Source organism: Cylas formicarius, unplaced genomic scaffold (assembly GCF_029955315.1).
Source record: "Cylas formicarius isolate icCylForm1 unplaced genomic scaffold, icCylForm1.1 PGA_scaffold_5__7_contigs__length_24384050, whole genome shotgun sequence".
Taxonomy (NCBI): Eukaryota; Metazoa; Arthropoda; class Insecta; order Coleoptera; family Brentidae; genus Cylas; species Cylas formicarius.
Window position 1 is genome coordinate 11,211,259 of NW_026844341.1, and position 17,539 is coordinate 11,228,797.

The 17,539-nt window shown below is 33.5% G+C and overlaps 1 protein-coding gene across 1 annotated transcript; it reads left to right on the plus strand.

The window, feature by feature from the left end:
* The first annotated feature begins 7,736 nt into the window (after positions 1-7,736).
* On the plus strand, positions 7,737-17,063 carry LOC132702380 (acetylcholinesterase-like). Its single transcript, XM_060670966.1, has 4 exons — positions 7,737-7,779; positions 8,026-8,160; positions 15,525-15,659; positions 16,944-17,063. The coding sequence occupies exons 1-4, from the start codon at positions 7,741-7,743 to the stop codon at positions 17,061-17,063; spliced, it is 429 nt and encodes a 142-aa protein (XP_060526949.1). The 5' UTR covers positions 7,737-7,740.
* Positions 17,064-17,539: the final 476 nt, after the last annotated feature.

Genomic DNA, 17,539 nt, shown 5'->3' on the forward strand with positions numbered 1-17,539 from the left:
TTATATCATTTTATATTTTTTATTGGCCTTTGATCAGCAAATCGTAATATTTCCGCCCTGCTATGTTATCACGAATAAAATATATAAATTAATTACATTGTAGTTTGTTCTCTTTAAACAGTTCATAAGTGACTTATTATTTTAAGGTTCCCAGTTGATAATTATTTGGGAAAGATTTGGCTGGTTGCCTTTAGAAGAGAATATTTTCAACATCAATCTACGGCTGCAATTGGTAGCAAGGCATTTTATACCTACAGACAATGACAAATAATTTGCTCAGAACAGACAACTAGAAACTCTCTTTGAAATAGACCTTGGAAAATGTAAAATGACAGGCGAGATCATGGGATGAGGCGCGAAAAATCTATGTAAAGCTTGTTCAAATCTATATTAACCAAAGTTTTGTTTGGATTTTTTTTATGCTTTGAATTTATCATTCTTTTCTTTTTTTATGAATGTTACTGGAGATTTAACTTCCGATACTTTAGTCTCACTACGTAAATCCATTAGACAGTGGTTTTAAATATTTCTGTTGTAACACATACTTTAATAGTGATTAATTTATATTTATCCCTTTTACTGTGTTAGGAATTTAATTATACTGGAAATTAAACTTTATCAATTTTTATTACCTTTAAAGACTTCAAATAAGAAGTTAGGTCCATTTTGGAAAATGCCTATACCTCTATTAAATTTCTGCATATAGCATATAGCTTGCGTAAAATCATAAAATTGTGACATTTTAAAGCCACTAAATACTTTCCGCGCTTATGCCGATGAGCAAATAAGATACGCGCCCTTTTCTACAGTACTAAAAACTTCCAATATTAGTATGCGTAATATTTTAGGTAAGTAACTATGCAATAGCTTCAAATTTTCTCATTGTTATCAAATTTATTTTATTTTTATAACAATTAAATCATTTGAAATTCGAAAAAGAACACTTTTCTCTGAAACTGAAATGCGCTGTCTCTTATTCATGTTGTCATCGCTTTGCTTTGCGTTTGGTATAGTATAGACCGATAATACATCCAAATAAGACATACACGCACACTGCAGAAAAATGTGGAATTCCAAAAATTCATAATTTAATCAACCAAATGTTTTCATATCATATACATCTCTGTGCGATCATTTTGAAATAGTGGGTAGCAGTCTAGACAAAGTTATGTCCTTCGAAAATTTAAAAAGTATCGTCCCCCAGAATACGGGTTGATTTCAAAAAGTAAAATGACTTTTGTCATTTGTTACATTGGTACACATATCCGTATATTCACAATTTCAGCCAGTTTGTATGTTTTTTTTTTTTGTGAGACAGAAGCGATAGACGTGAACAAAGAATTTGAATAAAATTTTGTGTAAAAAATAAAATACAGTGCTGTAAAACACTTGGAATGTTGGCAATGGCATATGGTGAATCTACTTCGAGCAAAAAAAATGTGTATATGTGGTACAAGCTGCACCAAGATGGCCGAGAAGATGCCGATGACAAACCTTGCTCTGGATGCCCCAATACGTCAATAAATGATGAAAGCGTTGAAGAATCACTGATAGAGAAGTGACTGAAGATGTCGGCATCTCTGTTGACTCGTGCCATGCAATTTTTCCCTAAGTTTTGGGCATGAAACGGGTATCAGCAAAATGTGTTTGCTGGCACGTCGAAATGAAAGCCCGGTTGTGCCAATGGAAGAACCCAGAATCGCTGAGACTGAAAAAAGAATGTCAAGTTCGCTTAAATGTGTTTTGCTTAGTGTTTTCTTTGATTATCAAGAGTTGGGAAAAGCAATACGAAGAAAACGTCAATTGATTTTGCATCACGATAATGCAGCTGCTCACTCATCTTTGTTTGTATCTTTTTGGCCAAAAACAGAACCACAACCTTGTCTCACCTGTCATATTCATCGGTTATGGCCAGACGCGAATTTTCCTGTTCCCAAAATTCAAGAATCTCGTGAATGGATGAGGTTTGGAACGATTGAGGAGATAAAGAACAAATGAACAAGTGTATTATAACTGGGGGGGGGGGGTTACTTTCTAGGGGACAACATTAATTTGGATAAATAAATAAATACTTTTTTTCTAAAACTTGAAAGTGAGCATTCTTTTTGAACACACGTCGTGCATTGATAGAAATACAATAGAAATTCCGTGCTCGTCTCAAAAAATTATAAGAATTAAAATGATTTCATAAGCCGCTTAAAATTCGCTTATCATTATAAAAAAATTGAAATATTTATGTTTATATATTTATTTAAATAGTTGATTATTATACATTTTGTAAAATATTTAAATAAAGCAGTTTTTGTAGCAAGAATCGTATCCTTCAACAACTACTGGCCCAAATATGAAACCAAAGGCAACCACAATTTGTAATTTTTGGAAAGTCATATTTTTTGCCAGGAAAGTGCGCAAAGTTTAATATTGCAATTGCAGAGATTCTAATGGTGCAAGAAATTTTCCCAAAAAGCAAAATGCAATTCTTAAAGGACTGATCTATCACATAACAGTTGAATAGTTGTTGTTTTTGTTACGCCTTTTTCTGCCATTGTTTTGTTTTTTTACCAAAAATTAATGTATTAAATAATCGTGGGATTTACAATATGTCATAAAAAGCAATAGACAATAAATTCTTTTAAAATAATATTATGGCACTTTATAAGGAAGCTTATACAATATCAAAAATCAAATTTTATAAGAACTGTATGTATACACCTTTATGTATAAGAGTTGTATAATATGATTCAAGGTGTTTAATGCTGCTAATAATTGTTTTATATCATTGGAATGCGCCGCATTATAAACCACTTAACTTTGGATACTAGACTTCTTTGTAATTGCCTTATAGAGTAAAACAGTATATATCAATATAAATGCATTCTAAGATCTGCGTTATAACACTGCGAAGTGAACGTAACCTAACATATTGGCACTAAGATATTTAAATTTGTCGAATGACAAATTTAGTTTATGTAGCAGCTATTATTGGAAAAAATTCTGGAAAAAATCAGGAATTTACATTCAACTTTCAATCGAAGTAAGCCTGATACCACCGACCTTCAGGATATCATTCACACAAGACAAACCAGACAATATTATTATTGGCATGGATATGCGAATTCTGGAATCTAAAGAAAAATCTTTCTAGTGATCTTGTAGTGATAACGAAGAAGAAAATATAAAGTTGCTTTCAAAAACCCACAAAAAAATTGCAATTAGAAAACGGCTTATTACTTGCGCAACCTCTTATAATATTATACATTCAGCATTAAGGGGCATTTTACTATATGGAATGAAGCTATTCCAAATCTTCTACCGCTAGATCCCAGAACGATATTGAGAACTCAAGAACTCAAGAAAACCAAGTTAAAATAATCACTTCACGCGAATTATAAATTTTAATGTGTCACGGACGAAATTCTACCGGCAACAACTCGAAAATATTACAGGTACTCTCTGCTGAATAATTCCCGAGCACCGAACTTAATAACTAGGCGAAAAAGAAAGTGAGGGCTTAACTTAGTTGTCAGGTAGAGGGCATATTTTAACAACTGGTCTCTGCACACGACCGTTGCTGGTTTTAAGAATAACTGCACTGATCACCTTCTCTCGTCCTGGGTGTAAAGTAACTACTCTGAATAACTTCCAATGAAGAGGGATCTTTGATTCGTGCTTAACTGAAACAAGTAACACATATAATATCCAATGATAAGACCATTAATTCGCTAAGTATAGTTACCAGGTCAAGTGAAAATTCCGAATACCGGAAACGCATCAATTAATGACAAAGTAAACTCAGCCGGTGTTCGATCATTGATATCTATGTCACTACTGATACAATTAAAAATATCCATTGCTTTGAAGAGTGGAATTCTGACCAATAAGTTTGTTGAGGGAGTTGGAAGGTGGAATATTGGAGATGTTCTGACTGTCCGCGAAGTAACCTAAAAACCGATATGCGATAACAATTCAAAGCGGTCTATAAGAGATCTACATAATGTAAATAAAAATTGAACTGACGCATAGTACTTACGATTAATTAATGCCGGCGTTTCGAACCCCTTTAAGAGAACATTATGATCATACCATCACACTTAAGAGATATTAAAAAAAAATCCTTCGAACATTTTCTTATTGAATAATATATTTATTGAAAATAGGCTGCCATATAATGACTTATGCTTTTGCTGCCATACTCCAGCTTAAATCTAACATAACCAAAGTAAAGTTCGCTCACTAGCATTCCGAAATATGAATCCTAACATTTTCATCTCATTGTTACAAGTTTGATGGATCTGGTTACTAAACGAACTAAACGAAAGCTTAGTGTCAAATAAAACTCGCAAATCTTTAGAGCTAACACTACGCTTCAATTTTATGTCGCCTAGAAAAGAATCAAAACCGAAACTGTTAACTCTAAATATAGCAATAATTTTTGCATAAATAGTAATAATTATATCATTAACAAAAATGGAAAATAAGAGGGGGCAATGTTACTCCCCCACCTGTGGCAATGAACTCATAGGACTTATGTCCTCCCACCTCGACGTACTGAACTCTGTCTGTCAAGTACGACTTAAAGAACAATACTAGATTTGCATTGATTTCCATTTCCATAAGTTTTTGGACAAAAATGTCATGGTCAACCCTATTCAAACCTTTCCAGAAGTCAGTGAATAATGCATCCACTTGAAGTCGATTAGCTAATGGTTGAGAGGTAAAGCGAAGCATGCCAAATTTCCAAGGGTACTACGTTTGTTAAGGAAACTATGCTGCAGCTCCGCTATCAAATTTTCAACCTGATTAAAGATACCATTTTACGCTGCCTTTCGAAAGCCTTCACAAAAGGTGATAATATAAACACCGGCCTGTAATTCGGGATTTCACTGTTATTTCCCTTTTTAAAAGCCAGGGTTATTCTATCCTCCTTCCGGCTTTTAGGAAAAGAATGTGTCTTAAGTGCAATATTAAAAAGACAAGACAAGGGACAAGGGATTTAGCAATGGAACTAAACAATCTCTAATAAAAAAGCAAGGTATTCTGTCAGGACCATAGAAAGTTTTATTATTTGACCTTTTCAATGCTTGCAGTACTGAATCATCGCTCAATTTAAGGTGTGAACTATCCTGTCCAAAGCTCACTGGTGACTTACCCCAGATTGTGCACCACTAAAATAGTAGGCAAGAGCGGAAAACTGTTCGCCATATGCAAGAGTGTCGGGAATCCATACAGAGGATTTTTTAAAATTAGTAAATGACCGAAACTCACTTGGGTTATTAGATATAAAATTCTCAACTTTACCTAAATAATTGCTATAGGCAATGTTAATCTGTGTCTTAATATTCGAACGTAATTCATTGTACAGTACTTCTTAAAAAGTCTATGCTTCCGTCTCACAAGTTTAATTATGTCAGTTGTATGCCAGACAGGATAAGATAAGATGCAATAAAATTTGTCACATGTTACATTTATATCGTCCATATCATATAATTCAGACCAGTCCTGTTCAAGCAAACGGACATACAGATGCTTAAAATCGGCACGTCTGTTTCTATCACTCTAGAAACTTTACCATTTACCTTAGAAAGGACTAAGTCCATAATTCTACCGTAATAATTCTAAAAATTAAACAAGATACAAAAAATCTTGAGTGCTTCCTGTTTTTGCTTTTTTGCGCACTCTGTCTCAAACAAAACATTAAAATCACTCATACATTAAAATCACTCATGATTCCAATCTTTCCATTCCATTCCATCTGTCTGAGTAATGTTAGGAGGGATATAAACCAGGAGGTATATAAAACATTGATTTGAAAGTAGTTGAAATTTAATTTAAAACCAACCAGATCCACTTTCGTGTTATTTCTGCTAATATCCTGATATTAACCGGCATAGGCCTGAGCTCCCGTTTCGCAGCAAGTAATACACCACCACCTTTCGAGACTTCCATTTCGGCAAGGTTTCTATCAGCACGAATCACTATGTATCTAGCATCAATGAGCTCACTTGTCAGAATATTGTCCCGTCACCAGGTTTCCGTGACCGCGATTATATAATAGTCACAACCACAAACTGAGTTGTAGAACTCCACAGACTTCGTATTCAAACCTCTAATGTTTTAATAATCATAATAAATACTCAAATTCCCGTACCTCGAGACACTGTCATACACGGTTGTTAGTTTCAATTGTTATTAACTTTAATAATTTTTGGGACGCCATTTACATATTTTATTTTAATATTTCCATTTCTCAAACGATATGTTAATGTTGCTCGCAGGGACCTATATTCTTCAGTTTGCTAAGGCGTGCCATAAGAGAAAAACATCTTTGCAAGATTCAATTTTCCTCAATTCCTTTACTCTTCGTTCTATATCAGCTCCATCTGATGATCTCTGCAAAGTAACCTTCAAAGAGCTTCAATTAATAACAGACGATGGCTGTGCCCACTTCTAGAAATCACTCTGTAGGCGTTATACTAACTGGCTCAAGTCATCTAGGATTATTAAGGGATTCGAGAGTAAGGAAATACCCTTGAGTCAAGGGTTTCAGTAGTTAGCATTGGACGACTGTGCACACAGCGGTCGCGAGTTCAAAATAGTCTCTATATGGTGAGAAAGGAAAGAAAGAAAGGTGTCTTTATCAAATGTATTTTTACCAAATATTATGGAGACAAGGAGATTAATTTTCTTGGAAAATAATAAATAAAAAATAAAAAAAGGGAATTTTTATCGGATATCAGCTTGGTTGAAACATTTTTTCGACAGTATTAACGCAAATCTGGATGTGGCACATAGATCACATGCACTCAGCGGGTCAAGAGAAAAAAGTTTCGAAACAATATTTTCTAGAAAACAAATCAACTATTTGTTAGGTACACTTATACTTCTAAAAAGTTCTGTTATCTAGAAATTAGTCACTAATTTCGTCAGAATCTTGAAACCGAGTGTTTGCAAATAGTGAATCAAATCAAATCTCTTATTTGCAGTAATAACCCATACAGGGAGATTCGCCGTATGCAGTATGCAATATTGCAGTTTGTTCAAAAATTCTTTGATATTTAAAACATAGTTTTTCCGGCCCTCCATAGCTTTCTAAACTTTTTTCCAAATTTCTTAAACCTATCTGGAAATCGAATATTTTTATTTTGTTCAATTGTTAGTTATTAACAGCATCGATGATTTTCCTTTGAAGTATGCAAGAACTTTACCAACATACACACAAGTCAGATCATGATAGCATCGATGGTCCAAATTTTAAAATGTTTGGAAACCACTGGTAGATATTTTCAAATGCTTGCGCGGCTTAGCAATTCTATTTGAAACTATCTTGCATCAATTAATGGAAATAATTTCAAACAAGCATTGATTTGTTCAAATACGACACTTATTTTAGAAAACACAATGATTTAAATATTAAACATTCAGTGGCTTGCTTAGCTCCTATTAATATTGGTCCCACATTGAGTCTCAGAAAAAACAAAAATTTCTAAACTCTCTTATAATATCAATAGTTATGACCTAATTTGATGGGAAAAACTTTGAATTTTATAATCAACCAAATTCAATCAATTGCGTCGTATTACGGACAAAATGCGGGAAATAGTATAAATAAACGACATGCCACTTTAGCAATTAATTAACAAAGAAATGAAATCGTTAGCTGATGAGATTTCATCTTATCTTGTACAAAATATATAAAATGAAATGAAATTTATAGCTGTATCCGCAATTGCGAAAAGTAACATGCTTAGATTACTGAGTGTGGTGTTTGTTTCAGTTGCCGTGAGTCACACACATATAACAATAAATGAGTTTCAATTTATCTTTCAAACCTATTGACTTAACTTAACTTAACTTGACTTAAACTAACCAAGAAAATAGTTATTTGTCGAATTATCGCATCATTTGGGAAGATAGTGTGAAGTCTTTGTTTTATTCAAAAAAAAATGTGTTTTTTAAGCGAATTTTATATACATCCGTTGTTGTTTCAAGCGAGTTGTGGTTTTAAAAACTACTTTTCGGTTTAAGCTGGCGCAAGAATTAATCGTCGATCTTCCCGATGGTACAATACGAGGATCCGAGATAACCTACCAGAACAAAAGCTATTACGCTTATAGGGGAATTCCCTTTGCAACCCCTCCTCTAGGCAAACTAAGATTCCAGGTGAGGTATCCATAAAGTACTGGTATATTTTTATAACAAGATGGTCTACTAAAGCAATTTTTAGCGAACAAATAACAAATATTTTAGATCAAGCAATATCAATATTTTGCACTACCTTTTAGGAAATATAATATATTCATTTCGACAGGGATAAGAACACCTTTTAATTTTTAATTGCTGGGTAGTTTCACTTGTGATATTTGGGTTGCAAATAAAATTAAACACAAGAATAAAGCACTCTAACTGACATGTAACTCACAGCATCTGTCAGCAACTTAGTAAACGTATTAAACTTAATAAGCAATATTATAAAGTTTACAGTGTGCTTGCTATTAGTGGACAAGAATCTTTAAAAGAGTCTATAGTATAATAATATTGTATCCGTCAAATTTTACTTCCACGCACAGTAAAGTCACCTAGTCCGTTATCGCCAAGCACACAATATAAAGAATTTTATGATAATGGGTCCCATTACAAGCACAAAATACATGTACTAAGAAATCTACATATAGCCTAAGAAGCAAGCTTCAAATTACCTAGGAAAAACAAAGTTGATCTCTGTAAATAGATTGAGAGAAAAAGCTATAAAAATTGGATTTTAATTCCAACGGATAAATTTTCCTAGCTGCAGTGATAAAATTAAATTAACAAAACAATATAACTGATAATTGCCTACCATTATGGGAACCCCGTCACTATCAACCAAAACCATTACCCAATTTCTATAACATTTATTTTAACTATTTTTTCGATTACATTCAACTATGAACAAAAATCTAAAAGGCCCGGAAAATTGCTGCTTTCCAAAATAAATTAATAGCCATAAATTGAAATTCGTAAAAAATATGCCCATTTGGTTTATACAATCATGTTGGCAGCTTTAAGAGCTAAAATTTAGCTGAAAAAGGAATTTTCACTTATCTTTAACATGTCTTTTCTACAACGAAGCTTAAGAAATGTTAAATGATTGATACACCCTAAAAACTTAAATTTTTTTATCATTAATCAGACTTGCTGATGTTTCGCCAATTCAGTTCAGTTTCAGTTAAGCTTTTAAGAAGCCAACAGGATTACTGGCCAAACGGCAGCAAATTTGATTGAATAGTATTACAGTAGCATGTGGAGGTTTATTTGAAAAATTATATATATATATATATATATATATATATATATATATATATATATATATATATATATATATATATATATATATATATATATATATATATATATATATATATATATATATATATTCTCACGTATTGATTCACGGATGGAAAAATGTGATGACACTATATTCCGGGATATCATCCGTTCGCTCGTTGAACTCCGGCTGGAATCCTGCATCCGACTGAAATCCTGCAAATCTTGCATCCGACTGGAATCCTGCAGACGTTTCGCCAAAATCTCACTTGGCATCTTCAATGCTCGCGCTCCGAGTGTTCGAAGTGTTTTCGGAGCGCGAGCATTGAAGATGCCAAGTGAGATTTTGGCGAAACGTCTGCAGGATTCCAGTCGGAGTTCAACGAGCGAACGGATGATATCCCGGAGTATAGTATCATCTTATATATATATATATATATATATATATATATATATATATATATATATATATATATATATATATATATATATATATATATATATAAGATGACACTATACTCCGGGATATCATCCGTTCGCTCGTTGAACTCCGACTGGAATCCTGCAGACGTTTCGCCAAAATCTCACTTGGCATCTTCAATGCTCGCGCTCCGAAAACACTTCGAACACTCGGAGCGCGAGCATTGAAGATGCCAAGTGAGATTTTGGCGAAACGTCTGCAGGATTCCAGTCGGATGCAAGATTTGCAGGATTTCAGTCGGATGCAGGATTCCAGCCGGAGTTCAACGAGCGAACGGATGATATCCCGGAATATAGTGTCATCACATTTTTCCATCCGTGAATCAATACGTGAGAATATATATATATATATATATATATATATATATATATATATATATATATATATATATATATATATATATATATATATATATATATATATATATATATATATATATATATATATATATATATATAATTTTTCAAATAAACCTCCACATGCTACTGTAATACTATTCAATCAAATTTGCTGCCGTTTGGCCAGTAATCCTGTTGGCTTCTTAAAAGCTTAACTGAAACTGAACTGAATTGGCGAAACATCAGCAAGTCTGATTAATGATAAAAAAATTTAAGTTTTTAGGGTGTATCAATCATTTAACATTTCTTAAGCTTCGTTGTAGAAAAGACATGTTAAAGATAAGTGAAAATTCCTTTTTCAGCTAAATTTTAGCTCTTAAAGCTGCCAACATGATTGTATAAACCAAATGGGCATATTTTTTACGAATTTCAATTTATGGCTATTAATTTATTTTGGAAAGCAGCAATTTTCCGGGCCTTTTAGATTTTTGTTCATAGTTGAATGTAATCGAAAAAATAGTTAAAATAAATGTTATAGAAATTGGGTAATGGTTTTGGTTGATAGTGACGGGGTTCCCATAATGGTAGGCAATTATCAGTTATATTGTTTTGTTAATTTAATTTTATCACTGCAGCTAGGAAAATTTATCCGTTGGAATTAAAATCCAATTTTTATAGCTTTTTCTCTCAATCTATTTACAGAGATCAACTTTGTTTTTCCTAGGTAATTTGAAGCTTGCTTCTTAGGCTATATGTAGATTTCTTAGTACATGTATTTTGTGCTTGTAATGGGACCCATTATCATAAAATTCTTTATATTGTGTGCTTGGCGATAACGGACTAGGTGACTTTACTGTGCGTGGAAGTAAAATTTGACGGATACAATATTATTATACTATAGACTCTTTTAAAGATTCTTGTCCACTAATAGCAAGCACACTGTAAACTTTATAATATTGCTTATTAAGTTTAATACGTTTACTAAGTTGCTGACAGATGCTGTGAGTTACATGTCAGTTAGAGTGCTTTATTCTTGTGTTTAATTTTATTTGCAACCCAAATATCACAAGTGAAACTACCCAGCAATTAAAAATTAAAAGGTGTTCTTATCCCTGTCGAAATGAATATATTATATTTCCTAAAAGGTAGTGCAAAATATTGATATTGCTTGATCTAAAATATTTGTTATTTGTTCGCTAAAAATTGCTTTAGTAGACCATCTTGTTATAAAAATATACCAGTACTTTATGGATACCTCACCTGGAATCTTAGTTTGCCTAGAGGAGGGGTTGCAAAGGGAATTCCCCTATAAGCGTAATAGCTTTTGTTCTGGTAGGTTATCTCGGATCCTCGTATTGTACCATCGGGAAGATCGACGATTAATTCTTGCGCCAGCTTAAACCGAAAAGTAGTTTTTAAAACCACAACTCGCTTGAAACAACAACGGATGTATATAAAATTCGCTTAAAAAACACATTTTTTTGTGAATAAAACAAAGACTTCACACTATCTTCCCAAATGATGCGATAATTCGACAAATAACTATTTTCTTGGTTAGTTTAAGTCAAGTTAAGTTAAGTTAAGTCAATAGGTTTGAAAGATAAATTGAAACTCATTTATTGTTATATGTGTGTGACTCACGGCAACTGAAACAAACACCACACTCAGTAATCTAAGCATGTTACTTTTCGCAATTGCGGATACAGCTATAAATTTCATTTCATTTTATATATTTTGTACAAGATAAGATGAAATCTCATCAGCTAACGATTTCATTTCTTTGTTAATTAATTGCTAAAGTGGCATGTCGTTTATTTATACTATTTCCCGCATTTTGTCCGTAATACGACGCAATTGATTGAATTTGGTTGATTATAAAATTCAAAGTTTTTCCCATCAAATTAGGTCATAACTATTGATATTATAAGAGAGTTTAGAAATTTTTGTTTTTTCTGAGACTCAATGTGGGACCAATATTAATAGGAGCTAAGCAAGCCACTGAATGTTTAATATTTAAATCATTGTGTTTTCTAAAATAAGTGTCGTATTTGAACAAATCAATGCTTGTTTGAAATTATTTCCATCCATTGATGCAAGATAGTTTCAAATAGAATTGCTAAGCCGCGCAAACATTTGAAAATATCTACCAGTGGTTTCCAAACATTTTAAAATTTGGACCATCGATGCTATCATGATCTGACTTGTGTGTATGTTGGTAAAGTTCTTGCATACTTCAAAGGAAAATCATCGATGCTGTTAATAACTAACAATTGAACAAAATAAAAATATTCGATTTCCAGATAGGTTTAAGAAATTTGGAAAAAAGTTTAGAAAGCTATGGAGGGCCGGAAAAACTATGTTTTAAATATCAAAGAATTTTTGAACAAACTGCAATATTGCATACTGCATACGGCGAATCTCCCTGTATGGGTTATTACTGCAAATAAGAGATTTGATTTGATTCACTATTTGCAAACACTCGGTTTCAAGATTCTGACGAAATTAGTGACTAATTTCTAGATAACAGAACTTTTTAGAAGTATAAGTGTACCTAACAAATAGTTGATTTGTTTTCTAGAAAATATTGTTTCGAAACTTTTTTCTCTTGACCCGCTGAGTGCATGTGATCTATGTGCCACATCCAGATTTGCGTTAATACTGTCGAAAAAATGTTTCAACCAAGCTGAAAAAGGAATTTTCACTTATCTTTAACATGTCTTTTCTACAACGAAGCTTAAGAAATGTTAAATGATTGATACACCCTAAAAACTTAAATTTTTTTATCATTAATCAGACTTGCTGATGTTTCGCCAATTCAGTTCAGTTTCAGTTAAGCTTTTAAGAAGCCAACAGGATTACTGGCCAAACGGCAGCAAATTTGATTGAATAGTATTACAGTAGCATGTGGAGGTTTATTTGAAAAATTATATATATATATATATATATATATATATATATATATATATATATATATATATATATATATATATATATATATATATATATATATATATATATATATATATATATTCTCACGTATTGATTCACGGATGGAAAAATGTGATGACACTATATTCCGGGATATCATCCGTTCGCTCGTTGAACTCCGGCTGGAATCCTGCATCCGACTGAAATCCTGCAAATCTTGCATCCGACTGGAATCCTACAGACGTTTCGCCAAAATCTCACTTGGCATCTTCAATGCTCGCGCTCCGAGTGTTCGAAGTGTTTTCGGAGCGCGAGCATTGAAGATGCCAAGTGAGATTTTGGCGAAACGTCTGCAGGATTCCAGTCGGAGTTCAACGAGCGAACGGATGATATCCCGGAGTATAGTGTCATCTTATATATATATATATATATATATATATATATATATATATATATATATATATATATATATATATATATATATATATATATATATATATATATATATATATATATATATATATATATATATATATATATATATATATATATATATATATATATATATATATATATATATATATATATATATATATATATATATATATATATATATATATATATATATATATATATATATATATATATATATATATATATATAGTATTTTTTATATATATATATATATATAGTATTTTTTTGTTTTGGGTTTCTTAGTATTGCTCCAGTGGTATGATCAAGTTTGTATGCCGTTGATATCTCGTGCTTCCGTAATATTAGGCCGATTTTGCCAGTAACCCCCTTGATGTAGGACAGCGATCGATCTTCGTTGGGTCTCGTCCTGAATTCTCTGTTGCGGCTGCTGTTGTTTGCTGATTGCCTTGCTGATGATGCGTCTTTCGTATCCATTTTGTCGAAGACAGGAACTAATTTCCTTCAGCTCGCCTTCTCTATTCTTCTCGTTTGTGAGTCTGCAGGACCGAGTAATAAATGTATTTGCTACTGCCTCTATCTGTGATGGGTGGTGATGAGTCTTAGCGTTCAGATATCTATTGGTGTGTGTTGGTTTTCTATAGGCAGTGTGTTCCAAGTGTCTATCTTCGCTCCTTGTGATGTGCACATCTAGAAAGGGCAGACTGTTATCCTCTTCAAGTTCTATAAGGCCATAGAACAGATACACCTACATATCTTGTCCATAGTTTTGGCGTCAGATTTGCCTTCTCTATTGATTTTTTTTCGAAGTAAATCATAAAGAGGTTGGCAATCACAGGTGAGAGAGATGATCCCATTGCTGCTCCATCTACTTGCCGGTATATTTTCTCGTTGTACATGAAGTAAGCATTTTTCAGGCAGTGTCTTGACAGATCCATTATGTACTGCGAAAGTTTTCTTCTATAAGCAGGAGTGCCTCCTCTACTGGAATACTCGGGTATAGGGATTTGACATCGAAGCTTGCCGTAATGGGGTCCTGGTCCATCCTGAAAGAACCTAAAATCTGGGTGAAATGTTCTGAATTTTTGACATAGGATTCTGCCTTTTCCACTATAGGATGTAGTACACTGGCTAGATGTTTTTCAAACTTGCATACTGGTGAGTTAAAGGCGCTCACGATTGGACGCAGGAGAACCCCGTCCGTATCTTTGGGAGCCCGTAGAATTTTGGACAACAACTCGATTTTTCCCTGGGTGTAAGTTTCTTTTTTGTATCCTCGTTTATTGATGACTCGATAATTTTGGCCTTAGTTATTTTTTCCAAATACGTCGTGGAATCTCTAGTGACTAGTTTGTATATTGGTTCGTTTAAAATATCCTCCAATTTTGCTTTATAATCCGATGTATTCATGATGACAATGGCATTTCCCTTGTCTGCTGGCATTATTATGATATTTTGGTTTTTGTTTAGATTTCTCAGTGTATGCATCTCTTCTCTGTTTAAGTTTGGTTGTGGTGGTTTTGACTGTCTTAAAATTCTGGCGACATCTTGTATTAACTCCGCATCTTATGGTGGAAAGGCTTGCTGGTAGGGTCCGTAAGTTGTATGACTGGTGTTATCCTTCCATGATTGAAAGTAGTCAAAAGGCGGATACAATTTACAGTTTGGTAACTCAAATGTTACCAGTTTTGATGAAAAACTCGCGCACAAACAATATCTTCACAAAAGATAGGTAGGCAATGAAGATACACAGAACAGAAATTCACGGGATTGGAAATATTACAATTTTGCATATTCTGAGACACGAGTTTTGTGTGTTACGACGGTATCCGGCGGATTAGCTGCCCCTCTCGGTTCGTAACGCACAGGTGAGCGTTTTTGCAATGTTCCTTACAGAGTTTACTTACACTTGTGTCATATTGTTCCATTGAACACTGGAAAATTTTTCTTAATGTCTAGCAGCAAACCTAATTTTAATTAAGTTTCCGGCGTTTTTATTTTGATTTCGATGTCTGCACCTGCTATAATTTTTTTGGTTTCAGCCTCCTATACCTCCTAAGCCATGGGATGGCATCTTGGAGGCTAACGAAACACAAAACTGTTGCATGTCGATGTGGCCTAATGCCCTGGACAGTGAAGATTGCTTGTATCTCAATGTATACACACCTGCGAGAAAGGCAAGTACATAAAATATTTTGGGCAGTAGTATAATTTCTAACTTGGGCGTATTTTTTAAAATGTTATGAGAATCTTTTTCACAACCACCACCGCCACCACACTATGCAGCCATTTGTACAGTGCGTCCTAAATTTGGTGATTTACGGTGTATTTTCCTGATTAATAAAACTAGTGCTCTCTTGTGCATTTTTCTTACATTAATTTTATTGAACTCGTTATGAGCTTTTCAAGAGCTTGCCTGGGTTTATTAGTCAGATACTGACAAAAAATATTGTCGGTAATAATCCACTAACCAAAACTATGATTGATACACATCCAGCCAGGTACATTATCTATTCCTGACATAAATAATATTTATTAAATTAATAAGAAATATGAATAGAAAATGCCACTAAATATTTTCTTACCGAAATTAATTAAATTATATATATATATATATATATATATATATATATATATATATATATATATATATATATATATATATATATATATATATATATATATATATATATTCTCATGTATTGATTCACGGATGGAAAAATGTGATGACACTATATTCCGGGATATCATCCGTTCGCTCGTTGAACTCCGACTGGAATCCTGCATCCGACTGGAATCCTGAAAATCTTGCATCCGACTGGAATCCTGCAGACGTTTCGCCAAAATCTCACTTGGCATCTTCAATGCTCGCGCTCCGAAAACACTTCGAACACTATATATATATATATATATATATATATATATATATATATATATATATATATATATATATCCCTGCTATAGCTGACATTTTATAATATTGTGGCGAAATTTAAGTTTTTCGTGAACACCAGTATTGTAACGTTGTCCTACAAGTTGGCATCCTAATTGAATGTCATTATGTCATTAAAGCACATCTTGAAGTCACTCCTGATCTATAAATTGTTTTCTTATTATGTTATGTCGAACACAGACTCAGAAATCAAGTAATAGAATTATAAGCATTTGTAAAACAGTGGGCCTACTTTTATGGGAACTACGAATGCAACGCTCATGTATTAAATGTACCATTTAATGGGCGCCTATACCGAGCTCGAACATTATTGAACAACTTATTATGGAAGCGTACTAGTCTTAATCAATAAAGATAAGCGAACGGACAGTGATTGATCTGTCCTAAATGCTGTATAATCAAGTCAAACTTAGCATTTCATTTGTCTTGCACCCCAAGTTCCAGTTTTCGCATTTTTAACTTCTCTTCAACTTTGCTGGTGTACGACACATACCCCTCCCGTTTCCAGATCACCGAGGGAATGCCAGTAATGTTCTTTATATACGGAGGAGCTTTCACCATGGGCTGTACATCTGATGTAACAGCTGGACCATTTTCAGCTCGCCTTCTCTATTCTTCTCGTTTGTGAGTCTGCAGGACCGAGTAATAAATGTATTTGCTACTGCCTCTATCTGTGATGGGTGGTGATGAGTCTTAGCGTTCAGATATCTATTGGTGTGTGTTGGTTTTCTATAGGCAGTGTGTTCCAAGTGTCTATCTTCGCTCCTTGTGATGTGCACATCTAGAAAGGGCAGACTGTTATCCTCTTCAAGTTCTATAAGGCCATAGAACAGATACACCTACATATCTTGTCCATAGTTTTGGCGTCAGATTTGCCTTCTCTATTGATTTTTTTTCGAAGTAAATCATAAAGAGGTTGGCAATCACAGGTGAGAGAGATGATCCCATTGCTGCTCCATCTACTTGCCGGTATATTTTCTCGTTGTACATGAAGTAAGCATTTTTCAGGCAGTGTCTTGACAGATCCATTATGTACTGCGAAAGTTTTCTTCTATAAGCAGGAGTGCCTCCTCTACTGGAATACTCGGGTATAGGGATTTGACA